General features: G+C 41.1%; 1 protein-coding gene across 5 annotated transcripts in view; it reads right to left on the bottom strand.

Moving 5' to 3' along the window:
• fbn2b (fibrillin 2b) overlaps positions 1-27,282 on the bottom strand; it is a 66,697-nt gene extending 39,415 nt beyond the window's left edge. Inside the window, exons 1-6 of one of the 5 annotated variants that reach the window (XM_046048641.1) lie at positions 27,200-27,282; positions 23,290-23,609; positions 15,711-15,793; positions 15,430-15,531; positions 8,577-8,672; positions 7,781-7,876 (exon numbers count right to left, since the gene is read on the bottom strand). In XM_046048641.1, the coding sequence (XP_045904597.1) occupies positions 7,781-7,876; positions 8,577-8,672; positions 15,430-15,531; positions 15,711-15,793; positions 23,290-23,468 (556 nt within the window). In that variant the 5' untranslated portion in view covers positions 23,469-23,609; positions 27,200-27,282. The other 4 variants (XM_046048642.1, XM_046048644.1, XM_046048643.1 and 1 more) reach the window with 4 other exon arrangements.
• Positions 27,283-27,827: the final 545 nt, after the last annotated feature.

Genomic DNA, 27,827 nt, shown 5'->3' on the forward strand with positions numbered 1-27,827 from the left:
ACAATGCGCTTTTGTGTGACTTTGAAAAAACACATACGCAGTAACACAACACATGTTGCCAATAACACAAAACAAGTAACACAAATGTCTCATGGAAGTCAGACAGATGTGTTCAAATACCACCTTCTATCGTTCGGGAAAGGATGGTAACAGTGAAGATTAAGGGAAGTAAATACACACCCAGCAAACACAATATGACAACAAAATGTCCCTATCTGATCACCTTGTCTCCTTGCTGTGCTGCTGTTTGCCAGTGAAACTGTGGCATAATCTTGTTAAATGCACTTCACAAATCAGGCACAATGACCTCATGCTGAAGCCATTTCAGCAATACCGTGTTCGTCTTTTCAATCACAGCCTAACGATGGCTTCCCTTGTGGGAGAAACACTTATTAAGTTCTCTGCAGTGGCGCCCATCTTAATATAGCCTTCATTAAAAAAGTCAACTGTTAGATTGTCACAGTGGAGATGAAAGACAAACTGCATGGCTAGCCATTCGGAGAAAGAGAGAGGCCTGCTCAGCTCTAAAAGGACAAAATGAGATGGAAAGATAGGAATCAGCCATGGTGTCTGGTGGGAGTCCCTCTTTAGACTTATTGGTTCCTTGTGCTATGAAAGGAGATCACAGAGAATGGGGCAAAGAGTAGGAGACACCAGAAAGAAAGAAAAAAAGAAAGAGAGAGGAAAGTAAAGTAGGTCAAACTGAGCATGCAGGTTGGGGCTCGCGCCAGTTCTCCCTTTCGTCCATCTGTCTTCATTTCTCTTCCTGTCTGTTTGCCTTCTACTCTCTCCTTGCCTGCCATGATCTTTGATCTCCATGAGAGTTAGGGTTTGGGATGCCTGGATGGCACAGCTCTGATGCAAAAAATTATCTGTATACACACCTGTACACAAATGCAGAAAGAAGTAAAACACTCCCTGCTTACTCTGCTACAAATTTACATTTAATACTTGACTAAGCTTAAAAAATAAGACTGCCATTATTTTTATATTTTTCCTATTGTCAGCAAAGCCCATTAACATACCCAAACCAGGGCTGTTAGTCAGGACAGTTAGTCTTGTTTTGGGACTACTTGATTAACAAATGAAACTGAAAAAAGCTCAAAAGGACAGTAAAGATGAAAAAAGTAAGAAGGAAAACCAAAGGACAAAAAAATAATGAATGGTTCAACCCTCCATCCTTTGATTAAAAAAAAAAATCTACAGCATCCCATCCTAAAGGAGACTGGCCTCTCCCACGCTCGGATCATCCAGCAGCACTAGACAGTTGCACACAGCAGCCAAGTTCAACAGTGGATGCATGTTAAATATAAATGCATACACATGCTTTCTCAAACACTTCTCTCTCTCATACATACGCATGTACACACAAGAATGCATATACTTGTCTGTGTAAATACACATGCCTGAAGGAAAACAGCATCTGCCCAAGCTGCAGCGTTGAGCCAAACAAAAGACTGGAGCAGCAATCACAGCTTTCTTTAAAGCACCAAATAACAAACAGTGAAGAAAGGCTGTGTCTCACAGTGTCCCAATCAATGTGTGTCCTCCATGTGGTCAGGCTTTTGTTTCTGTGGTATACACATCTGTATATTAAGCACGTAAATTCAGTGGGCACATACATTCAAGCATGGGCGCAGGTTAGTACAACAAAGCAATCCAACATCCTGACTCAGTCCTGCTGACAACATTCTGAAGTAATTTTGTCTAATTAGTGTTCAAATTGCTCAGTAAATCAAAAACATTCACCAGATCCTCCTCTCTATCCTCTATCCACTCCTAAATCCACTGTTAGCAACCTCTGTCTCTTATCCAGACGTCTCCAGTTTCATTCATAATCTCTGTGCTCAAAACCAGCTTACATCACAATGAATAAGTCCTTTTCCTCCGATAATGAGAATGTGTTAACTTTGTGTTAGACATAATGTTGTCTTCTCATTTTTACAAGTTTATAAGACTTTCATTTCATAAACATCAGCACTAATAAAAGTTTCCAGAAATCGCTGCCAGTTGTAACCCAGCCAAGAATTAGCTTAAAGCCACGGATCCGTCAAGGATGCACTTGTAACCTTTCACCTAGATCAGTCCACATAAATTAGCCAGACAGTCGTATCAGGCAATGTTAACAGGTTCTGACCGTTCACATGTCATGATGTTTTTGTAATGAACCAAATCACATAAGAATCTGGTATTGCAGAAAAACGTGATCAGTCATCAAAGTCTATTAGTCTTTGCTCTGATGGAAGTTGGATTAGAGGAAGAGAAAATACTGTAAAGGCTGAGGTGAGAAAATGTTTAATCCTGTCTAGAACTCAAAGCCTTCTTGAAAACATTTTCCCATCAACCCTGTCCAGCTGTGGGATTGGGGAGATGGGACAGGGACATTGACCTAGACAGAGAAGACAGGCAAAGAGAAATGGCACACAAGAAGAGGAAAAATCTCATTTCAGATTCATTAATAATGGCTGAAGTATTTATAAAACTCCCAGGAGGGGAGCTCTGGGAAGATAAGACACTTGAAATATGAGTTGATCACATGAAAATAAAGCTATCATCATTTATACATACATTCCTCTGACAGGAGGTCAACAAGTCAAATGAATAAAGAGAACACATATATACATACACACTCGCCTCTGGGTATGGGTGTGTGTGTGCGTGTTTTCAAACCGGATGTCCTCTCTAGACTTTATACAGCTGGAAGATTTACTCTGAGCCTAAACGTCATGCTGTTACTCACCTGTTGAAAAACTGGAGCAATGTTCTAATTATCCTCTGTGCATGTGCATGTGTGTGTGTTCATGTTTGGTTGGTGTGTGCAGACTGAGCACATGTCTGGCGCGTCTTGTGGAATTTCTGATTGCATTGCATTGTTTGTGTCCATGTGTCCTTCTGCTGATCTGGATATAAATAAATGATTCAAATGTGCGGGCTTGTTTGTTTGTGTGTGCATATGTGTGTGTGTGTGTGTGTGTGTGCCTGTCCGTGTGGAGGTTTATCGTCATTATAGCCAACCATAGCAGTCTCTGTTAGTCTTATCTGTGCCCTTATCAACAAGTGCTTAAAATCACTCTTTTCCTTTATCCCTAATCATTCCTCAGGGACTCTGCGCCTTTCAATTCTTCCACACCAAAAACAGCCACCCAAACGTGACTAACTGTTTCACACAGCACAAACACACACACACACACACACACACACACACACACACACACACACACACACACACACACACACACACACAAACAGGGGATAACAACTATGGGAGAATGGCAGTTGGAAAGATAAGCCCTCAGCAATCTACCAAGATCTGAAAGTTTGAAGTCTCAAGTTAACTGCTGTGTGTGGGGTTTACTGTACTGTACAGAACACACATGACTACTTGGAAAAATCTACACACATTACAAATGGTTTTTATAAGGCATTTTTAACATAATAACGATGCACATCTACACTTGTTGGAACAGTGACTTCATATCTTGTGGCACCAATTCATTCCTCCATCATTGTTTTTTTATATTTCACCTATTGTACTGTTAAAACGATCGTGACTTGTACAGTTATTTTCGTCTCTTTGGGAAACTTCCCGTCACAATACTGTCCAGCAGTGGAACAATAATGCAGACTCTATTGAATGCAGACACCGCCAGGCAAAAACACTGTCGGGCAAGTGGGCTCCAGACTCCATCAACAACTCCCACTCATGGGACATGTTACTTATTCAGTGAGGGGGAAGTCTTTGTACTGCAGAAAGAGTAAATCGACCCATTTTTCATCAGCCTGGATCAAAGATCAAAGACAAACTTCATCGTCATCCTGTGAGGCCACTCAAATATTGATTTGAACAAACCAGAGTCTCTAAAGTTGGCCTGGGTCCCTGGTGAATAATTTCCTCAACTTTTTGTTTATGAGATGCATCGTCAAAATTTAGTGCCTCCTTGAAAAGCAGACACTAAAAACAGCTAGTGAAATGTGACGTTCCTAATTACACTAAATACATAACATGACGATGTAATTCAGAGCATATAATCATACATCTTATCTGGATGAAGCAAAAATATAGTGTTTTTTAGAATTTTAAAACACTCTTTGCCAGTTCTTTTGACTCTAAGTTAATATTTGCTCCTTTGCAGATTGATAGGGTTCATTTTGTGTCTTGCAACAGAAATTTCTGCATATGGAAAACACACATATGGGGTCTCCATTATGAGGCAACGTCATGCATTAGTATATAATTTACAGACTAGCTTTAAATCAAATTTAGCATGGCTCCGAACTGGCTGACTCAAAATAAATTGTCATTGGGAATTTTTCCACAGAGTGACCTGTGCCTGCCCCTGAGTCCCACCCATTCAACAGCACAGCCATCCTGTCCAGCCATGTTCTGTCCACTCTTATCCAGAGTCAATAGAGCAGAAATAGCACAACTTTGCTTATGCTTCCAGCACCTCAAAATGCCCTTGACTTTACCACCTGCTGGGGGGCAAAATTGCTCCTCTGCGATTATTGGTTTATTTGCTCTGTACTGGGCCACAGGCTGGGACTGGGACTGACCACAGACGCTGTATAGGTATATTGAGATAGACTGGACTGAGCAGTGCTGGAAAAGAGTCAGCTTAAATGGGCCAAAGCTCTGCAGACACACCGACACTACTCCCTGTTAGTGTACATGCAGGTGAACTGATATGAAAACATACATTAACACAAGTGCATTAACAAGTGCGTTGGGGCACTCTTTGGGGGCGAGCGATGCACACACATAATGTTGCATATAGACTACGAGTCTACAGCCATGCTAGCAGCTCTGTGAGGCTGTACATAGGCACTGCAGTGCTGTGAGCTAAATGCTAACATCAACGGTTACATACTTATGTTTACCATGGTCATCATCTTAGTTTGGCGGGTTAGCATGGTAAGATTAGCCAAGTACTGAACACAAAGCACAGCTGAGGCTGATGGGAATGTCATTAGTTTTGCAACCATTTGCTGAAGGGGAAATGAAAGTTGAGACAATTCACTTTAAACCACTTAAAGTGGCAATCTCATGGTGGCACTAGAGGAAAAGTCAGCGGTTCACCAAAGTCAGTAGAACTCCTCATCTAAGAACCATATAAATGTGTACAAACTTCTGTGCCAATCCATTTTGTAGATGTTGAGATAGTTCCCTGGATAAGGGAAAATCTTAACCTTCTGGTGGCCCTGGAGGAAAAGTGAGAGGATCACTAAAATCCTTAGAATTCACCCTCTGAGGAACATGAACATCTATACCAAATATCATGACAATCTATCCAATAGTTTTTGAGCTATTTCCGTCTGAACCAAAGTGGTGGATCATCCGAAAGACAGGCACATCACTAGCATGGCTAAAACAAACTCCCGTAGGTATGGACATAGGTATCCATGCATGCACACATATAGTACAAATATAATGGTGACACACACATAGCTGTTGCGCATGGTGGGAATCTTTTTTGAATAAAGAGGAATGACTAACTCTAATCCTCCCTCATGCTAACCTTAAGTCAGCGATCCTCAGTCACACACATAAACACACACACACTGAAAATGCGCAGCCTCATGTACACACACACCCCAGACACACAAACATGCAGGGGTTTCCCATGACTCCATCGTGCACACCCAGTTCACCCAAACTGGTTGACTTTCACTGCCTACTTAGTTAGAATTAATCAGCTGTCTCCTCCCTGAATCACACTGTAAATCTACTGACTCATGGACTCAAACCACACTATACGATAGAGCCGTAGGAGCTCGAGAGATTACACCATGGATGGTCCAAACACTTTATTAAATAAATTTACTGGTCATTTATCGTCAAAATTATTGAATATCTCAGAGGATATGTAGTCTCAGAATTTAGATTTTTTTTGGACAGTGCTCTAACAATTCTTCTAAGCTGTTTTTGGACAAGCTGAAAGACAAATGTTTCCATTTCCCTCTGTCTCTGTCTCTGTCTCTCTCTCTCTCTGAAGGATATTTGGCACCAAAAACACACACAAACAAAGATTTATAAGTGTTTCCCCTGTGAATACCTGCCGGTCCAGCAGTCTCCCCCAACATGGAGTGTTTGTACTCCCCTCCACCAGGCTTTGTGTACACAGCTGGGGAGACCATTTTTATTTTCAGCTAGTCCCTCCTTTCTTCCTCCCTCCTCCCCTCTATCTTTTTCTCTCTCGCTCCTCTCCCTATCTTGCTCCACTCCTCATCAGGAAATGTCTATGATCACTCCACAAAGAAAGTCTATTCTGTCACTCCTGGTGGGGTGTTGGGTGGGGTGGGGTGGTGGGTATTTATTGCCAGATGTCTTTAAGGCTCCCTCAGACAAACTCATCCCCCAAAATGTTGTATTTTCCATGAAAACAAGAGTTTCATGGATAAATAAGATGAGGTAGGGAGAATGAGAGGAAGATCATAAAAATAATAGAAAGTGGTAGCTTCAGTGAAAAACAGCGGGAAGAATACAAGCGAACACACAAAAGAATACTGGTGATAGATAGAGAGAGAGAGAGAGAGAGAAGAGAGAGAGAGAGAGAGAGAGAAGCAGGAATATGCAGAATTAAGGCTGAGATGAATGAGGTGAGTGAAATTACAGGCCATGAACTTGTTATTTGTGTAGGGAACAGCAGGGGAAGAGGATGGAGGTGGCAGGTGAGGGTCACAGAAAAGTGAGTTTGGTGAAAGAGATTATCTGAAGGTGTTAAGGTACCTCTTCTTCTCTGAAAGGTGAACTGAGGTGAAATTGAGGTGAAATTAACTGAGGTGAAATTAAGTACAGCCATTAATTCAGGTTTTTTTTCATGTGCTATGGGACAGTACCACCTACTTTCAACACCCTGCCATCACTTCCCACCACACACACACAGACCTCAGGCTTCTGTTCAAAGCTCAGCAGACAAACACCCACTATCTGTCTGAGCAAACTGTATGAAGTCATCCACGTTAGAAGGCCCTGAATTCTCACCAATCACTGAAGAAATGAACTAACAGAGGATGTCTGGTCTGATAGGAACAACACTGAAGACTGCACGGCCACATCAAAGCCTTCCTGATTTGATATATTCCTTAAAACAAGAGTATGTGTGTGGGTAGGGAACCTATTGATAAAAGGCACCATGGTCCACCCCTCCAATCTGGGTACTGGGCTTCCATGTCCTAGCCAATCAGGCTCTGGCTCAGTTGACTCCCAAGCTATTTTAGTCAAGGCACACAATGGAGTTTGGTCATTATTATTCATCAGTTATGATAACTGTACACAAATGCTCACTTTAGCCACATGAGCCACATATTTGGAGGTGAAAACAGTGAGTTTTCATTACAAAGGAACAAAATGTGTGTGCGCCCAACTATGTTACATATCGTAGGTGAAAGGTACTAGTAAGTTGGTCTGCGAAATCAAAAAAACAGTTTAATGGGTTTCTTAACTGTGGGTTTTGTTAACAAATTTGCTGATCATCTGACCTGTCATAATTTCTTTGCCCTTTTGGATGTTACCATATTCTCAAATCTCAGCAATGAAGTTAGTGAGTATAACATCGTTCCAACTTATGTGATGAATTAATACCAAATAAGACTCAGGTTGTGAAAATGAATAGTTAGAAAAAGTGGGAAAGTATCAGAATCATTTGGTTTTCCTACTATAATACCAAGTAAGGACTAGTACCAGCAGGCCTCTATCATTTCTATACAAACTAAGCTGAAAGGAGGACAGTGGAGAATCATAAAGTACTGTATCAACATAGAAAGGAGGATGAGCTCTCACCTCTTTCGCACTGCGGGCCAGTGAAACCGTAGACACAGGCACATCTGTTGGGCCCGATGCAGCGCCCACCGTTCTGGCAGCCATTCTCACACACAGCTAGAGGAGACAGAGGAAAAGAGAGTGATTCATAGAGAATTACACATTTAGCACATTCTTTCTCTCTCACAGATATACAAACGCAGATCTTTCATAAAGTTTCAGATGACTTCACATTTTAATCACTTGTATAACCAACACATAAACACATAATGTATTATGTGTTTGAAACTACAAACATCTCTGAGGATTTCCATTGATGACATAAATTCTTTTGCCAATAACTCCAACTCTATCCACTTCATGCCTCACTTTAAACTCTAACCCAAAAATAAACCCGATTGCAAGCCTTAAAAATCATCAACAGTACAACTTGTTTTTGTTTTTAACAACAGAATTGTTCGACCATATATTTGGCAATATAACTCAAAGTATACAGTGTACTGGTTTTCTGATTGGCCATGCAGCAAGTAAAGGCTGGACCATTAATGACTAATTAGCCAAGTTCAAAAGTTAGAATAGTCTTAATAAGTCCTAATCCTAAAACTTTCTACACCTGCTGCATACATTTGAGCAAATTTAAAGGCAGAACTATGGTGCAAGTCTATCAAAATGAGGTCAATTTGCAGAATTTTCATCTACTTTGTCTCTTTCTGAAGACATTTGGTCCTTATAACTATACAGTATACTCTAGCAGGTGACACAGTGGAACTACCCCCTATTAATACCCCGGTGTGCTGGCTGTACAGTTTTCACTCACGCTGTCCACAGTGGCTGCCTGTGTAGCCCTTCGGGCATGAGCACGAGTCCTCTGTGCAGCTGCCTCCATTCATACACCTGACGTTGCAGGACTGAACTGTAAGATAGAGGAAAGAGAAGGGGTGATAGGGTGGGATGATGAGTGGGGAGGGCATGAAAAAAGATGGAAAGGCATGTGTGAACAGATAAACTTCAAAAATGATCTTCACATCCCTCGTTTCATAAAATATCATAAGCGTTACCACAAAATAAATAAGACCAGGAACTTTGAACATATGTTTTGAGTCAATTACTACTTTATTAATAAGGTTTCATTCAAATTTTTTTTACTGGTATTATCAACCAAACCTAAACTTTTAAGAAATTAGCATTAATGGATCGACTGATTAGATTGCTTCATTATATTGTTACCCAATCAAAAAGACACTTTTATCTGCACCATTTATGTTCTCACTGCATTATTTATGTTCTCACATACCAACACATATTCTCTGACCTGTATCTGACCTGTAGTATATTTATGTGTGTATTTATGTACATGTCTATGTACATATGAGCGCAACTGCATTTCATTAATTGTACTCAACTATAAAGTTGAATCTAATCTGATCTGAAGAGTTGTTTTCAAACACCTGAAAAAAACATGGCCACTTTAACACATTAAGAGGATTTTTCCACTTCAGTTGGGTTTGCACAATGCTGGTGTTTCTTTGGCAGCTTTAGATGAAGAGACAAGGCTCAAAGGCCCCTAGGCCACAAAACCAAAGCTAATCAAGCAGACTGGGGATAGGCAATAAGTCGAGCCAGCTGTATACTACAGTCAGTCAGTCAGTCAGTAAGTCAGGAATTTGCTGAGAGGAGAGGGAAACTGGGTAAGGGGGCTAAGAGCGAGAGGGGCGGAGAAGTAAGGTACAATGGCAAAATAAAATCCAAACAGGATGCACAGAGGAGCGAAGTAAGAGAATGTGTGGGAGTAACAAACTAGAAGTGCTGTTGTGGTATAAGTATTATGGCTGGCAGACTGCTATACCAGACTGTGAGAGGGTCAATCTGACAGCCCAAACACGTAGCAGCAGCTTTCATAAGGGAAACTAATTGGTCTTCCTGGCAGACAGGCAGCTTTCTGCTGAGCCAGCCTTTACCGAACACCTACAGTGCTGGATGTTAGAAAACTGTATCCTCTAAATATTTCCTTGCATCCTCTTCTTTCTTTCATCCTGGCTCAAGAGGATATTTTATTGTCCTGCCTGTGCCTTTATTTTTCTTCCTTCCTTCACTTTTGTCTATTCCCTCAGTGCCTTTCATGCTCCTCCATCTATATCTAAATCGCAAGTTGAACATTAATTTCCTCCCCCCCCCTCTTTCTTTCTCTCTCTCTCCATGTGTCTGTTTATGTCTCTTTCTTTCTTTAAAATTTCTGGCATGCAGAGCTGTGGAGCAGAGGGGAAATGACTGCGCTTCCCCGTTGCTGAGTTTGTCTAATGAGACTTTCTGAGTTTGCACACTTGCCAACAGGAGGCATTTCAGCCACTATAATCCACCCACTTCTTCTGACTGTAACCAAACACACTAAATACGACTTGTGTGAGTCATGATGAGTGAATATACTCTAGGTAGCTTTTCATTGTAATCACCCACGCCTGCCTTACTGGCAATTTACACAGGACAGACTTCAGTTACATGAGTCAAAGCACAATAGCACGAATCTTGGATGTGGGCCTGTGTGTAGTTTCAGTAAAGGCAAGGCAGAGGTCTAATTCGCTGAAACTGTCAACAAAGTGTTCATTCGTTCCATATACTTAATGCATCTAAAGTTTAGAAGGAATTCCAGTGAACTTTCTCATGTGTTACACTTGGCAGACTATGTACAGATTTGGCAGAAACTGCTTTTTGTCTGGATTGTGTCACATGGCAACATGTGGTGATAAATTAAAGCAAATAGTTTGGGACTCTCGGGCAGGCCGGGTTTATAGGTCAGTGTACTAATGTGTTGTCTCTCTTTCTCTCCCTTCTTCTCATTCACTCTCATGGGAGACGGGTGAGGTCTTCCTTTCAGGTTTCATCCTCAGCCCCATTCAAGACATGAGGTTAACACTGTACACTCTATTGACTCTCTTTCTTCATTCAAGGCCAACAACTGGAGATGTGATGTTTAACATGAATAATGACTGCAGTGAGTGATTTTACTTTTCCCTACCATGGAACAAACCATGGAAATAACTGTTCCAGCGTGCAGCAACGCAAACTCCCACAAAGCTGAGGGCAACTTGGGTAACGCTTCCATTTTACAAAAAGTACCCCCACCCCACGCAAAGTGTTAGGTCAAGAACATATGGGGAAAGATGTTTGGCTGGTAGGACAGGAGACGTTGCAGCAAGAGTCTCTCTCTCCACTTATAGTCACTGAACTCCCTGCCCTCAGGATCAGAGGATGATGGGACAGGTGCTCGAGAGATGTAGTCACAGAAAATCTGTTAGAGTCATGTGTTGTTTCTGTGACATAAACTAGATGGGAGAAGGAGGAGGAGGGGAGAGGGAGGCAAACAAGCACATTTGGAGACAGAAGGAGATGATCTCACTGGTTAACTTTTTCCCTCCTCCTCCCCCCTCCACATGGCACATCATCCCCCGCAGGTGGAGAGAGATGGTCTGCCCAATGACCCGTGCCTGGAAAGCTACACGTGTAGTGCAACAGGGTGGGGGGATGTGCGTGTGTGTGCGTGTGTTTGTGTGTGTGTGTGTGTGTGTGTGTGTGTGTGTGTGTGTGTGTCTTCCAGACGTTGAGCATAAGGAGTTGGGTGTAGCTTTGCGGCACGACAATGCACCTCTGTATTCTGGTAGTGTCGTCGGTGAGCTGCTCACATCTGGGTGTTTTTTACGAGAGGCTGCGAAACACAGGAAGTCCAGGCTTGTGTGTTGAGTGTGTTTGTGTGTTGAGTGTGTGTGTGTGTGTGTGTGTGTGTGTGTGTGTGCGGACATCTGTGTCTGATGTAAAACTGAGGAGCTTTATAGCTGTGTTTTGTCCTGATTTACACACACCCGAGTGACCAGTGACAAGTTAGCCCTAGTTTCAGCATGGATAGGCACCGTAGTGAAACAGAAAGCTGCATGAGATGCTGTCATAGCAGGCTGAGTCAAATAGAATATCTTAACATTTAAGGAAACTCACATAGTAAACTCTGTCCCTCACACATATCGTCATTGTACTTGGTAAATTAGACCAATTTATTTGCTTACATACCTCATACCTAAAATGACAGAGCATGGCTTCTAATTAAAAGGACTCTCTCAGCTTCCCCAGGTCTGAAAAGTGCACCTAGTCAATAGCCAATGGAAGCCTGTCAGTCTAAACACAGCTGGCTCTCAGCATTAGAGCAAGAACGTCTGTTGTAATGATTTCGTAATTATGGTTATGGGAAGACAAGGTTATAAAGATTACCTTATACGATCCTCAGTACAGCTGTTCTGCCCTAAAACGTCCGTGGGTTTATTACAAGGCTGACTTACAGCATGAACCCTTGGTGTCTGGGAACTGACATGTAACTCCAGGTTATCTGTGACTGGGACTCGTTGCAGTGACTGCGCCACCTCAGCTTCACAAAGATTTTACTTAACCAATCCTGGACATGTGTCTTTTCTAAAGGTCTGCTAGGCTATCCACAGAAACACATGCTTGTATTGTTCAAACAGCAGAAATTCCAGGGAGAGTCATAGACAACCTTCCGTGTGGACATAACAACAACACAGGCATGTGGATTACATGTAGAAGGTCTCAAATGTGTTGCTGTTTTATTTAAACATCTGCATTCCACAGGCAAGATGTGAGACATAAAGATGCTATCTATAACCTACAAACCAGGGTGCTACAATTAGGCTGTATAATTAAGGCAAAGGAAATTGGCGTTTCCAAATGAATCTACATAGAGCTGCAATTTGCAACTGCACTGAATTATCCTGTTAAATGGTGGACTCTCTCCAAAAGCTGAATTTGGGAGTTAGCACATTTGGGGAGACAAGAACCACGATGTGGATTGTTTGCCTTCCCTTGGCGTGCCCTAAAGCCTCTGAGACAGATAATGCTGCGAAAACAGTTTTCCAAGTTAATAATATGCTAAACACACCTAAAACAGGGAGTATGGCTCTCTTGGAATTTAAATCAAAACAAAGCTTTATAATAAAATATAGCCTAAAAATGGAGCAAAGACAATTGGAATCTTACCCAAATATAACAGTAATTTAGACACAGTAGAGTTCGGGAGCAGCTACAGTGAGGAAATTAACAGAGATATAGCTTCATGTTTGGGACCAATCATTGATGGAAGAGACGGCAAACTTTTACCAAGTATGGCCTCTACATGGTTACAGCATACAGCATTCACTGATGGGTGTATGTTTTTCTCAGGTCATAAAGCTGTTTGATCTCTGACCTTCACAAAGGCTGCCAAATGGAGGTCTTTTGCAGTGATAGACTCTAAACAGTACACTGAAATATATTTCACGTTTACTTATCATGAACAATAAAGCTGTCTCTGATTATTCAGACCATACAATATATCCATAGCTTCCTTTCTTGCCTCTCCACTGCCTGTAAACCTGTAAAAAAGCCACCATAAATCCTTGCTGAGGAAAGCTGAGAATCGCAGAGTTTGACACCTAGTTCGGTCCAGCTCTGCTAAGCGCTCCCTCTAATTTATCACTTCACTTTCTCTGGCTATTCCTGCCCCTCAGGAACATGACTTCATAGCTCTTGCCAAAGCAGTGACTTTGCGGGAGATCTATGCGTATCCTGCCATACAGGTCAGAGGCTGTTTTTCTCTACCGCACCCTCCATGCCCTTCCTCTAAGGGTCATTCTTACTTATGGCTGAAACAGATCCTGTTTTACACCTCTGGGTCACAGCCAACTGATGCTCACTGTGTGTAGTTGTGTGATGTGTGTGAGTACGTTTTACTGTATAAGAGCATGACTGTATATATACGTGTCTGTCAGTGTGTGCAGTTGTGCAAGAGAAAAATGTGTGTGTTCGCAGGCCTAATGGAATGTGAGCATGTGCAAAAGGGCCTGGCAGGGGCCAGGCGTAACTGACGAGCTGACTTTGGCCGACTAAAGCAGTGAAGCTGAAAACACTGCACGCTACTTAATACACACATCGACACATACTTTGCATGCTCCCAAAGTGCTGCTTAACGACAATGTTTTCTGCATGTCCGGCACATATTAACTTCATATTTAAACCCTGCACAAACTGCACTAATCTCAGTAAGACAAACTTGATTTCACACACTCTGCGTGTGCAGTAAAACACCTCGCTCCATTCCAAACACACACACATCCTGAGTGGTCTGTGTCTAAGCCCAGCAGACTGAGCTGGGGCAGCCAGACTCTCAACTTTAATCCTGACAAACCCTGTGACCTGCAAGCTTCAGCGCAGGCCTGGGACTCAATACACCACTATTACACTGATACGGTACTATTCTGGCTCCCATGAGAGAAAAGTGGAACCATTACATTTGGAAAATAGCTGAGCAATTGGATGAGTGGGAACTGACACTGCTCAGTGTAACAGGCAATATCCTTTTATCAGTAGTTTAAATCCCATTTGTCCATTAATCCTTAGAAAACCAAAGCTTAAAAACTACAGTTCACCATTTTAACAGTACGAAGGGATATGTGCTGGACTATTTCTTGGCTGGAATCAGTTGGTATATACGAGAGCGGTATTGATCTTCTAATCTAACTCTCCAAATAAGTTTGTTCTGCAAGCATCCCTGATAGTAGAATTTAAAAAATATAAAGTTTACAATCAAATAAGATGTATAAAATCTGCAAATACAATTGTAGAAGCTGGAACTGGGGACTGTGAAAAATTACATTCAACGATAAATGAGTTCCCTAAATCGTTACTTTGATCAACTAATCGAATAAGGGTTGGTGGTTTGATCCCCAAAGTGTTCTTGAGTAAGACACTGAACCCCAAGTTGCTTCTGATGATGTTTGGATTAAACTGTCAGATGAATGGAATGTAAAGAGGTGTTATGCTCATTTTCATGTTCAAAATCTTATTTAGAGGTTGTACCAGAACAGGTTTACATGGTTTAATTTTCAAAAAACACCTTTTTTTTTTTTTAATACTGCACATTGCTGCAGCTCCTCTTTTTACCCTGAGTGATACATCTTGTCTCTAAATGATCTTTGTTGGGAATTGCACATGCGCAGTTCCTAGTTAAGGTCTACTAGCCAATCAGAAGCAGAGAAGGGCAGGTCAGCGAAAAGCTGGTAATAGCCAATCAGAAGCAGAGAAGGGCGGGTCAGCGAGAAGCCCGTAAACAGCTTCAATTTTAGCTGTAGGCTACATGTTGCCGACCAGCTTGGCAACATGGACTGGAGCAAGAGTTTCAGAGTGGTGACTTATTAATCCGTAAAAAAAAGTATCTTTCATCAATAAAGTTATAACTGAGTTCTGTCTCTACATCACAGTAACAATTTTTTGTTACTGTTATATGAGGCGCATTTAGCTTTCATCCCTGTGACATCACAGGGATGAAAAGAAAGCAGCTGGACTACAAACGAGCTGTTTTCAAGTGGTTGAGAGCAGGGTTTTTTGTGGGAGATGGGAACTCCCTTTGGGCTAGACTTTGGGCTTTTTCACTTTGCAAACCTATTACATGTACAAAAAGTAATATAACTCAATAAAGGAGAGGGGAAAAGCCAAAAAGCATAATACCACCTCTTTAATGGCTCGAATGCAGCTAAATAGCTGTTCTCCTGCTCCTCTGTTACCACCTTATGATGGCGCTTGATGTTTGATGATGCTGCAGTTACCGTATGGGTGTGATGAGTGACATTGTTACTGACCTCCTACTCCTGCTCCACAGCTGGGAGAGAGCTGACCACTTGAACAGGTACAAATGTTGGGTCTGGAACAGAAGCCATCGCCACATGAATTCCTGCAAATTGCTGGGGAGAGGAAGAGGAAGAGGAGGAGGAGAGTGAATTTAATTGGTTCATTCATTTTGTATGTCTTCAGCCACACTGTGCATGAGACATAAACAGAATTATCCTATGCCTTTCTGTTATGCTATCCACTGGGATTTGTAGTACCGTATTAAAGAGGATTCAAGGATGGAGGAACTTACGAACAATACACTGGTTCCCTCCCGGCAGAGTCTTCCAGCCCGGACAGCAGTATGAATGGAAGCGAGAGCCACACACATTGGGCCTGACAGAGACAAAAAAAGGAAAATCAAACAAACTCACTACTCACGCAGACCTCCCAAACATGTTAATATATATTATAATAAAACCACTAAACAAATACACACAGTTATGAGTTATTTTATGAGCTGACCTGACCTCTCCTTTCAGACTAAACAAAGCAAACTTTGATACAAAGCCTCCTTGAGTGATAGATGGAGGTACTTTCAATCAGGGTAGGTGGAGAAGGAAATGCGAGGGATCTACAACACGAGGAGAAGCATTTTGTTTTCATTCTAGGCTAAAATTAAACTTGCAAGGACAGGATGTATAAAATCGTCCTTTCTCCCAAATTCCATGCCTGGCTGTCCTGCTCTCTGGCAAATATCCACTGCTGCTCTGCATAACTGCCGCTCACTCAGCTCTGATTCTTACCGGCGGAGTGCCTGCAGTGAACTTTGACCCTGTCTGACAGATGTAAGAGTCATTACAGCTTACGGAGCCATTGATTGGACTGACAGGTTAGCCACAACGTTTTCTTCCGAGGAGATGGCTAAACCACATCTAGAGTCAACCGGCCTCTGCTCACACGCGCACAAGCACACAAGCACACACACAAACATGCAGTGGGACTGAGGTCTGCAGTTTCCCTATAAGCTAATGCGAAGAGTTTTTATCTTCCGTGAATAATTACACGCCTACTTATAACTCAGTTTATTTAGAAATGGAGTAAAAAAACCAACACGCATCAATCCCAAAACCCAAATCGCTGTTCTATAAGGAAGTGTGCGTGAGTCAGTGGGTGCACTTAAGTGAAACACCCATAAAGCTAACAAGCTGGAGGGATTCCAACAATGTGGTGGTACTAATGATATCCTTATTGACCTTTCAACGCGTATAATGACGGGTATATCTGTGGTCATCTGTGTTGGTGGTTAGTTGCTTGCATTTGCTGATGGCATGACTAAGAATTAAGAGACCACAGTTTGGTAAATTGGGATATAGCCTGATCCAGATGCTCATGGTAAAGTCATTTGGATCAAATCTCTTCAGTCAAGACAGTTTTTGCCTCTAGGACATAATTTACGACTGTTTAAAGCAACGCTAGAGTACCCAGTGTTTTTTGACAGTGACCAAGGACTTGTGTTTAGTATTTTACTGCGATAAAGTTGGGAGACTTGCAAGAGACAGATTTAAAGAAGACAGGTCAAAACTGGTACTGCGGAGGCTGAGATATACTGACTGTTAGTCTTGAGTGTGACATTACCCATGACGCAACTCATTAGCATCTTCCATTCATGCCTGTTAAATGCCCTCATTTCTCAAACTCAATTCATAACTTAATTTTTTTCTATCTCAAGCCTAACTGAAGGCCCTTTGATGACATCATAACATCATCAAGGCTATTTTTTTTTAAACTTTGCAGACCTCCCTCCAGAGCCGCAGAAGGGAAAACTTGATATTGAAGATTAATACCAATCTCTGTCTGCACAATAAATATGTATAAGTCAGTTAGCTTCACTTAGCATAAAGACTGGAAATGGAGAAATAGATAGCCTGGCTCTTTCTACAATCCACCTAGCAGCACCTCCGAAACTCAATAATTGCTACATTTAGTGTTTCACAGGGATTTATGTGTCGGGCAGAAAGAAGTTACTAGTCCCGTAGTGTATTTCCCAAATACTAATCCTACTAGTCCAACTAATCCTTTAAAAAATTAACTTCCTATCACATTTTTGTCAATACATTTTCTGTGGATTGGCTAATTGATTAATCGTTTAACTGCTGCAGTGAATCCAAAGGACATACAGGCAGACAGCTAAAACTTAAAAAATCAACATGACACATGACACTAAAAGTAGTTTTGTTAGCCAAGAGAACAGGAATGTACAGCTTTTAGATTAGATTAGAAGACCAGAATTTAAGTGGGAAATTAAGTGTTAGCTCTGATTCCTCCTGCGTGAAACAGATGACCTTCTTCTCCTCCTCACCAGACAGTATCTGTAACCCCAGGCTGTCACCAGGGAAATGACAGCTGGGGTTTGAATCTCTGATTGATGGAGAGCAGAGCACACCTCCAAACACATTACCAGATGGCACAGGGAGATAGAGAGACAGACAAACAGGTGGGCAGGCAGATGAGAGATATTTCTGTAGGTAGAATTAGTAGTCAGACAAAGAAGGAAGATGTAAATAAAAAAGGAATGGGGGGAAAAAGACTAGGGCTGCGGATTCTTTAGGGGATTCACAGAAACTAAAACGTAAGGTTGGTTTTTAGAGAGAAAGTGTGAAGAAAGAGTTAGGAGGAGAGAAGACAGGACGGTGGGAAAGGAACAGGGGATCAGTGGGAGGGAAAGCAAAACAAGTTTATGTTGAGAAGATGAGGAAGTGGGGGAGTGGGAGCGGAAAACAGAGATATGGAAACAAAGGAGAAAGCAGCACAAGCAAGAAGAGGTCAGACTCTTGGCGGGGGTTGAATTTCTGGGGCAAACACACTAACCAAAGAGAGCTTCGAAAAAACTTCAGAAATGCATAGAGCAATCAGCATTCCAACACTTAGTGAGCAGTGAACTTCTTCCCCGATCTATTTCTCCACAAAGTGTTAAATATTTTGTACTGTTACAGACCTTGGGGATGTCAATATTTGAAGGATTATGGTCTGACCCTGTGGTGCTCTGGTTTGTTATTCTTCCTCTCTCTCCCTTTCTCTCTCTCTCTCTCTATCTCTATCTCTCTCTGTCTCTCTCTCAGTCTTTCCTCCAGGTCAATGCCTGGTCTACTATCACATACAGGAGGCTTTAGAGGATGAACTGAAGTAAAACAGAATGAAAGACAGCCATAAAAAAAGGAGATTACGCCGCGGGGGTTTTCCTCAATATTGAAATGTCCTACTGTTCTCAGGGCTCAATCTAAAGGAGATTAACTCTTCTGCGGCCATGTTGCTGCCTTTGAAGTTGCCTCCCGGGCCGTGAATCGCTCATTAACTGCCACTAATAGGAATAAAAGGAAAATGGCTGCCACCTCATCCAAGGGGAAATATGAAGAATGAAGGGAAAAAGGATACTGCAGTCAGAGTTCAAAGTTGAAGGGGAAGGCAGTTTCACGGAGATTTGCGGACATTGAATAACTATAATAACCACAAACATATAAAACTACATTTTACTTATGGTATCACAATCTGCTTATATTACCATATCAAGAAACTCAATTAATCAATTTTAGAGTTGAAGCAATTAGTTGATTAATTGGTTGGAGCTCTTGTTGATTTTCTTCTGTTTTAAAGTATTTCCGTTTTTGTGGTTAGCAAAGAGCTATAAAATTAGGCAGAATCTGCAGAAAAGTTATGAGGCTGTAGCCTGAGGGTCCTCTTCTCATGCAGGAATCCACAGGGTCAAAGGTTAGGGTAGTTCAGAGCATCCAGCCTCCGCTGACCTACAGGGAAAGGCAGCACCGGGCAGGCACGGAAAGTGACTACAGAAAGTCTGTTGCCATAAAGACCCAGACCAGAAGTTCACAGTTGCTAGGGCCCCAGGTCAGGGGTCCATGTATGTGTATGTGTGTGTCAGTGTTCTGGTCATAGGCCAAAGGTCATCTGCCTGGTATCTGACCCCCCTCGGCAAAACTCTCACATATTGCTGCCTCTAGTAACACCTGGGCTTGTTGCTCACCTATCAGATTTAGGTGTTGGGATGTTAAAAGACTAGAAAATGATCCAACTATAGATGGTGATAATGCAGATGGATATTAATCAGTGGTGGACGAGTTACTCAGAACAATTAGAGATACTTAAAAGTTTTGTTTTTCAGTTTTATTTAAGTCAAAGTAAACATTAGTGGTAAAATGTACAAAAGTATCAAAGGTAAGTGTAGTCATTGTTTAGCAGAATTAAATTATAAAGTGGGAATGACTGTGTAAGCGTAACAGAGAAACTTAGAAAACCTACAGTAAATCACTTAATACTATTGTGGTGTGTGTTGTGATGAGGCGATACAGTTGTATAGCACAATAACTGAAACTGTGGTCTACCACACAAACCCCAGAGGGGATATTTGTTTATTGTTCTGTTTGAATAAAAATAAATGCCATTACTCATGATCTTTCTTTACTCAAGTGATTTGTGGCAAAGTTAATATTGTTTGTGATCAGCTTTAATCACGTGTCGTTTAGCAGAGGTAGTTGTAAATCAAATACAGCTATGCACATAAATACGTTCATTCAATGCTTTTATGTGTGTGAATGCAAAATGTGTGTATGTATTTTTTTTATTGTGTGCAGAGATGTCAAATGTGGGACATAAAGTGATGGCTGTATCTTTTTATACAGTCTGACATTAAGTAGAAACCACATTATTAACCAACCCCATGCCAATCAGCTGTCCCAGATAATCCTTCCTTTACAGCTGAGTCTTAGACTTCACATATAGTAAGCATAAAGTGCAGACACATAAAAACCTGAAATGGAACCTAATGCACATAAAACAGAAATGGAAACTGGCAATTGTTCACTCATCCCAAATATAAATTCTTTTCTCGAGCTGTTTTCCTTCCTCACTCCTCAGAAGACTTTGAGGTAAACGGGGAAAGGGAAATTATTTTATTCTCCTTAAAGTTAGGCATAAGCCAAGGCAGTAAATCGAGGACCCCATCCAGGCCATCAGGGTGGTAGTGACATTATCCTGAAAGGGACTTGAATGGCTGAACGTAACTCTCTGCTTTGGGGCTGACAAATTAGCCAAGTTAGCCAGGCATCTATCTTCAGCAGAGCTGGGTATAGCTGGGCCAATCTCGGCTAAGTTAATAAAGTGAGTGGCTGCAAAAAAAAAAAAACAAATAAGACAATTGGCTGGATTCTTCAACTTGAACATACAAGAGATCTTATTAAACTATAAATATTCAATTGTTTTAGTTGGTAGTATGTTTGAAATCACAAGCAAAAACTCTCAGTCTCTGCCTCACACTTTCCTCTTCTCATTCTACCAACCAGACGGTCAATCACCCATTGAGTAAAGCAGGCCAGCCAGCCTAAGGTCTGATCAGATACCGCCCTTGAGTGGACTGATGCCAGGTTGCAGTGGGAGCCAATAAATCAGAGTCAGTCAGCATCAGACCCAGCGCTACCAGAGACAGACCAGGGGATATGGAGTTTTAGCCAGCAAATAAACACTGCACTCCAGCCCAAGGCCAGCATAATGACTATCATTAAACTACCTCCCACACAGAGAATCTGTGAAACCCATACAGAGTTACAGTCCACTTCAACTGCTGCAAATCTTTGACAAAAGCATCACGGTACGACACAAGCCCATAGTTTTGTTGGGGTGAATGAGTTGTAGTAAAAATTCAACAACTCCTGTGTAAGAAACATTTGGCCACCACTGCACAGGGTCAATCACTTACTCATTCATCACAAATGTGATTTCGTCACCCGACGGCTTCTGTCCAGAGGTGGTCAGATGAAACATGCACACATGTAGGCGACTAATTTTACCCGATTTCAGATGAACTGTGATCGTTTTCAGCCAATGACGCTCAAACAGTAACTGAAAATAAATCTAACACATTAGGCATATTTGCGTTGGCCAGCCTGCCACTGCAACTGGAAGGTGCTTTAATGTTTTGGAATAATTCAAGTTACAGTTACCAGGCAACACCCAGAAATCCATACATACAAAAAATCAAATAGATGTCGAACATTTTGTCAAATAACTCTGGTTTGTTGTACTCATACTGGCCTGAAGCCCACCGTGCAAACAGAGCTTTTTAGCCCTAACATACCCTAAGTTTCAAAGATGCTGTGTAATCTCATTACCTATTTACTATGGTACATAAAACTATCAATACATGAGCATTTCATTCCTAACACAGTAGTCTTTCCAGAACTTAACAGTGTAATGGAAAAAGTCAGCAGGATTTTGTTACATGTTCTCATGAAATGGCACACTATTCAACAGGAATAATATGCTATTGTGCAAGGCCTCCTGGTTTGTTGACTCTCTCCTTTGGCTGCTTACTGTCTCTTAGACAAATTATTGTCCAGCTAGATCATACATTTAATGTTTTGAGTTCAATGCCAATGACAATTGATGTCCTGGGGGCTGTAAACAGTACACTGGACGTAAGAGTAGAAATGTTGAAGGACTACCATGCTCGCTCAAACTTTGGTATAAAACGTCTCCTTTAAAATTATGTCTACATGCAAAGGGAGGCCCATTTTCTTATTAAACATGGACAAATGCCTTCCATGTTAGCCAAAAGAGCAACAAGGCAGACAAATCTACTTTTATTACGCAGCAGGAGCCGTCATTGGATATGTTTTTAGTGAAAACACTAGTTGTATGACATTATTTGAGCTTTAGCCTGTCATATTAATAAGCCACACCTGAATAAAATTCACATTTTAGTTATTTGTTTGTTATCTCTCTCACCATCGCTCCCAATTTCTTCTTCACCTTCTCTTCCATTTCCTCGTAAACTCTCTTTCTCTTAGACTTTTCCTGCCCTTTGTTATTCCTTCTTCTGCTTTGTCACCTACAGCAGTGAAACAAATGCCCCTTTTCATACCCCCCTCGGGTGATACGAATACCTCATTTCCTGTGGCTTGGCACTGGGGGAACCATAAGCTGGGACAGATGGGAGTCTGATTGGAATAACTGATGCAGACACTGAAAATGGGCCCCAACAAAACATCCTTTGTTTTTCAAGAAGTGGCGAAATATGGAGTGAAAATAGACACACATCAAACACACATATTCATGGTGTTTAGGTAACAAAGTGAAAGAGTTGGAATGCAAGAGAGAGAAGGGACAGGGAAGAGGTGGGGGGGTTGCAGCTGGTGAGAGGTGATGTGATCCCTGTACTTCATTTCACTGAATACTCCCCACATACAGACACTTAAATGAACAACACCTTTAAAAAACATACACATGCATAAATGTATGTTCATATGTACCCCCACACACAATTTCCCCTGTTGGCTGCCTCAACTTAAAACACTGGGGCCAACAATCTCCCCACAGCAGTCCTAAACTACTTTCTCCAGTTTAACTAATGCACTCTGGGGAATTTGGGTCATGTTTTTCACTCATCATCCCCTCATGAGATGTATAGAAAGCTGCTTTTCCCTCCTTTTCCCATGAAAACATCAATTTGCTGTAAATACACTTAAGAGATTTCAGTGTGGCAAGCATGCTGTTAAGGTCGAACATGTGCTGTTTTTGAGAAAACAATGTGGTAGTATTCAGCAGCATAATTTGGTATAAGACGAGCTTGGCCTTGGCCCAGAAAGCACAGCAGTTGAAAGAGCGCTGCCAGGAAAGCAGAGAGGAGAAAACCATTTATATTTTAAACCTTCTCCAAATACAGCTACAAATGTTCTGAGTTGTGAATGCAAAAACAAACTTGATGCAATTTTCTTCATTTATCTTGTTATGAATGCTTCTACAGTATAACATGAATAAAATCAATACTGCTGCTCATTTGGGATTTGCCAAAGACAGTGACACACACAGATTCTCATCCCTACCCTCTCAGTGTCTCCTGGCCACGGCGTCGAACCCGCTGCACCTCTTTCTGGTCCACAGTGCTGGTGAATCGGCTAGCTTGGTACGATCCATCCCCAGTTTGACCACAAACCACATGGACCGCCGAAAGACACACCGCTGCCCATCCCAGCAGCACCTGAGCCAGCTTCCCTGATCCCATTGATAGGTCTGGCTATCCCTCCAACCGTAGCACTTTCGTTTTACAACTCACTCTCTGACTGTTCACTGTATGGACCCAGGATGAGCAGAGGGATCTAAATCTGGATCCAAACCAGGTGCTGGTGTTCGCTCCAGAGTAGGGCTGGACGGAGGAAGAAAGAAGACAACAGAGAAAAAGAAAGATAAGAAACACTTGAAAAAAACAGAGGCTTCTCAAACTTACACTAGGGGTGACAGTAGATAAGCTCATCTAGCATAGTGGTTTCCAATCTTTTTTGCTTGACTGACCCCCACAGCCCTGTCAGTTGAGCTCATGTAGCCTTCATAAGCACCACCCACCATGTTTTAAATGTATGCATTTAAATTGATTATAAAGCAGAGTTATTAACTCTAACGATATGTGGACCTTGTTACAAAAGTTTTTGCATAGCCTACAGTTGAATCACCAGTTTTAAGTTGTTTTGGTCAAGTTTGTGTTTGTAAGTTACTAATTGCAGTGGTAGAGGTTGGACATTTTAACCATTTAGCAAATAATTCTTCAACCATTTATCCATTACTTTTTGCTAATGCTAGTTAAGTACTGCAGCTGTTATTCCATTAGTTTTAGCTAACCATTTCAACTATTTATTCATTACTTTTAGCTATACATTGCATTATTCATTATTTACAACTAACTACAATATTTCGAATGCTTATCCATTATTTTAACTATTCATGCACTAACTTACTTTTAGCTAACTATTTAAACTTCTCTGCTTATTTGGTACATAGTTTTCATGCACTCTCAATATGCAACACCTGATGTTAGTGTGTTACAAATGACTGAGGTTGATGGGCAGCTTACTGGTTAGTGTAACTTAGCCTAACTAGTTACTTAGTTGAGCTTTGCACACATCCTGGTAACTGCAGAAGTAACTCCTCAGGAGGTAGGCTACTGATAAAACAAACTAGAATCAGTTTTACCCTTGCCCACATCTCAAATCACCAATTACCCAATCATAAAAACATTGCAAACAGGACACTGTACCATTCCCCGGTAAAATGGTTTGCAATGGAATTATCCATTGATTTGATTTTTTTTTGTTTTTGACATGCTTGGTGGTTATATTGAGAAAATAGAAAACATATGAGTTGAAGAGTGAATAGACAAAAACGTGTAAGGAAATAGAAAAGACACTTAAACCCTGACTTCCAGCAATCTGGTTTCGATATACTGAACTTCAAAGCAGCCTCATAAGTGGTTTATCACTCCACAGACACCAAATACTGTATGTACGACTACAGACTACAGAGAGAAAAGTCATAAACTGATTAGAGAGACATGCTGAGTGTCAAAGATCCAGCCCTGTTGAATATTAATGAAAGGGGCTGTTAAAAAGGATTCTTGCATAATACTTATTCTTGTTATTATAAAATAAAAAATCAAAGAAGCCTTTATACATTGAAACACGTATAAAGAGTGAGATTTTTATTGCCCTGTGAACCACAGCAGAAGAAGCCTCCACATTTCTGTACTGCAACACAACTGCAATGTCTCAAGCATAATGGCTGTGCATCAGGTTTCTTATTTTCAAGCCTCCATCCATCCAGTTTTTTCCTAAATCTGTGGTTCCCAAACAATGAGATGCCAAAAAAAATAAATTTTTCTCTTAACTTTGCTTTCTATTGTGAAAAACTGCGTATGTATTCCTCTTTAGGTCCTTTGGACTATTTACATAAAAAAGTGTAAGAGGGAAATATCACTCTCACCTCATATATTCAGACTATGACAAGAGATCATAAATTTGCATTGCTTCGATTTAAAGGGTCACAGGCGAAAAAGGTTGGAAATCCCTACCTTAAATCATAGCCTTGTGCCTAGAGGGAGCCAGAGAGACAGACTGGGGGTAGGTTTAAGTTAAATGGTGAGGTAAAGAGGATCCATCAACTTCAAATGTTCTGTCTCCATCAAACATATCACAATCAGAGAGAAGAATGGAGTATGTAATTTTTAACAAAGACCAATTATCCTACTTATCAATATAAAGACACAAAATTAAATTACTCCCCTTATTGATCATTATGTGAGTTATGGAGTCTGGATTTCTTAATCAAATTATTTTGGATTCGCTAACCCCATACACTGCCTATATAGTCTTACAAGCCTGTCCTAACTGTATTAGGGTACATTAAATTGAAAAACGTCCAACTGAATTGGACAGCGATAAGGTTTATTTTCTCGTCTCCACCTCATTATAGACATTATATAGGTTTAAGAGTGAACTGGGGGTCCCTGGTACATAACCTCAGCAGACCCAGCCCTCAACCACATTTTAGGCCTATATCTGGGCTGGACAAGGAGAAGAAAATAAATATGGTCCCGCACATCCCGCTGACTGAAATTAATTTTAATGGAAGATAAGAGATAGATGAGCAGTGAACTCACTCAAGTATGCAGAGAAAAAACAGATTGAGAGAGAGAGAGAGAGAGAGAGAGAGAGAGAGAGAGAGAGAGAGAGAAGCGGTTGCCAAGACAGGGACTAGACAGGAAGAGATGGAAGTAAGAGATACTAATGTTAACATAGCCTAATAGCATAGAATTATTCCATATTTCATATTTTTCATTTTTGAGGAGCACACAAAAGTAGGCTATTAAAATGTGTGTGCCGGCATAGCCTTTATGCCAGGCACACACTTTATGGTGGCCTATTATAACTCCAATGGCAAACCATTAGTAGATACTCCATAGGTAGGCTTATTAAGCTTCTCAAGACCTGAGTAGGCCTACTTAAAAAATTAATGATTTTTCCATTCAAGCGGGGCAAAAAAAGTTCGCTTTAGCTGCTTCCCTATGAGAAGTGAATGGAGGCGGGATCAATGTCGAACAAAAGAAATGCCTGATCAATTGGTCCCAACGAGTGGGATCTCTGCTAAGCACTTCTCCTGCAGTGCTGTCAAAATAACGCAGGTGAAGCATCCAACCTGCATTAGCCTATCAATTAATCATCTAAGAATAATTTTTAAGTCTGACTCTATGACAAAATATTTTATGGGAATCGCACTGTGATTTGAGAAGTAAAACATCACAGCATAATTACACATTCATAAGTGAATACTGAGAGATGCAAAACAATACAATTAGACAGGTTTACTGAAAATGCACTATTGCGACACAAAAGTCCACAAAAGATAGGCTATAGCTACAAAAGATTCCATTTGCTATACTTGAAAAGTATGAAACAGCCACTGTTGCAAGTTTATTTAAAAGCTAATACGTTTTTTCACAATACTGCAGCACTGAAGCGAGCTCTGCATGTCACTGGGACTTTATGAATGGAGAAAAACGCAACATCAGCTCCTCCTCGGTGAAACACAAGTTAATCCCAGAGGGGGGAAATATATTAGAACGCTTTTTTATTCCACTTCACTTGCCAGGAAAACTTATCCCAAAGTATGAAAACTCAAACAGCGCGAGCAATCAAATTGTAAAACGTGACAAGCCGTGTCGGGTTTTTTTCCCCATGTAGTTTCTCAAAAAGCCGGTAAAACAGTGAAACTTACGACTATCCCCCTCTTAGGAACACGTTAAACTTTTTATCCACATTTCTGCATCTTAATCTTGTGATTTAACACCATCTATGCATAAGGAGATAATCCCCCGTGAAACAACGGGCTTCTTAAACAATAGTCACAATCAAAGCCATTGATAACTGGATTGTGCTACAGTCAACAGATCACTAATGCACACAATACCTTGCAACCGAAGTGCCTTGGCGTCGAGGAGTCCAGAGTCAGAATTTCAGACAGGATATGTGCCCCAGAATGGAATATTGAACTATAGTCTTGTGAGAAAGAGAAAAAAGTTAGGGAAATGCCCTGTTTGGGAGAGGGGAGGGGACACAGGGTGAGGCAGAAACAGAGAGAGAGAGGGGGTAGTAACGGACTGCAGGACAAACCCACATTCCTCAAGACTCCTAGAGTTGTTATAACAGGGGCCAAGCAGCTATAACTTCACACTGCCATCATGGCTTCACTATCATCACTTTGCAAAAAACCCACTCCTTTAGACTACCTCAGTGAAGAGATAAGAGTCTCACCTAAGAAAATGATCTTTGATGATTGCTAAGCAGCATTCGCATTGACATCAGCCTGTGGAAAATGATCCAGCAATGACAGATCAATATGATGACTCTCATTGAGAGGCAAGGAGGTGGTTTGTGATTGTAGTTGCAGGAAATAAGTAAACGTATTATATAGACTGTTATTAGTTTATATATTTTATGGTTATTTAGCAAAATGTCTATTTTCACAGCCTCTAGCTCGACAGTGTTCTATTACAGATCATAGTCAATTTAAAAATGAAGTTCACAGCAAAGCATGA

Source organism: Micropterus dolomieu, linkage group LG05 (genome assembly GCF_021292245.1).
Source record: "Micropterus dolomieu isolate WLL.071019.BEF.003 ecotype Adirondacks linkage group LG05, ASM2129224v1, whole genome shotgun sequence".
NCBI lineage: Eukaryota > Metazoa > Chordata > Actinopteri > Centrarchiformes > Centrarchidae > Micropterus > Micropterus dolomieu.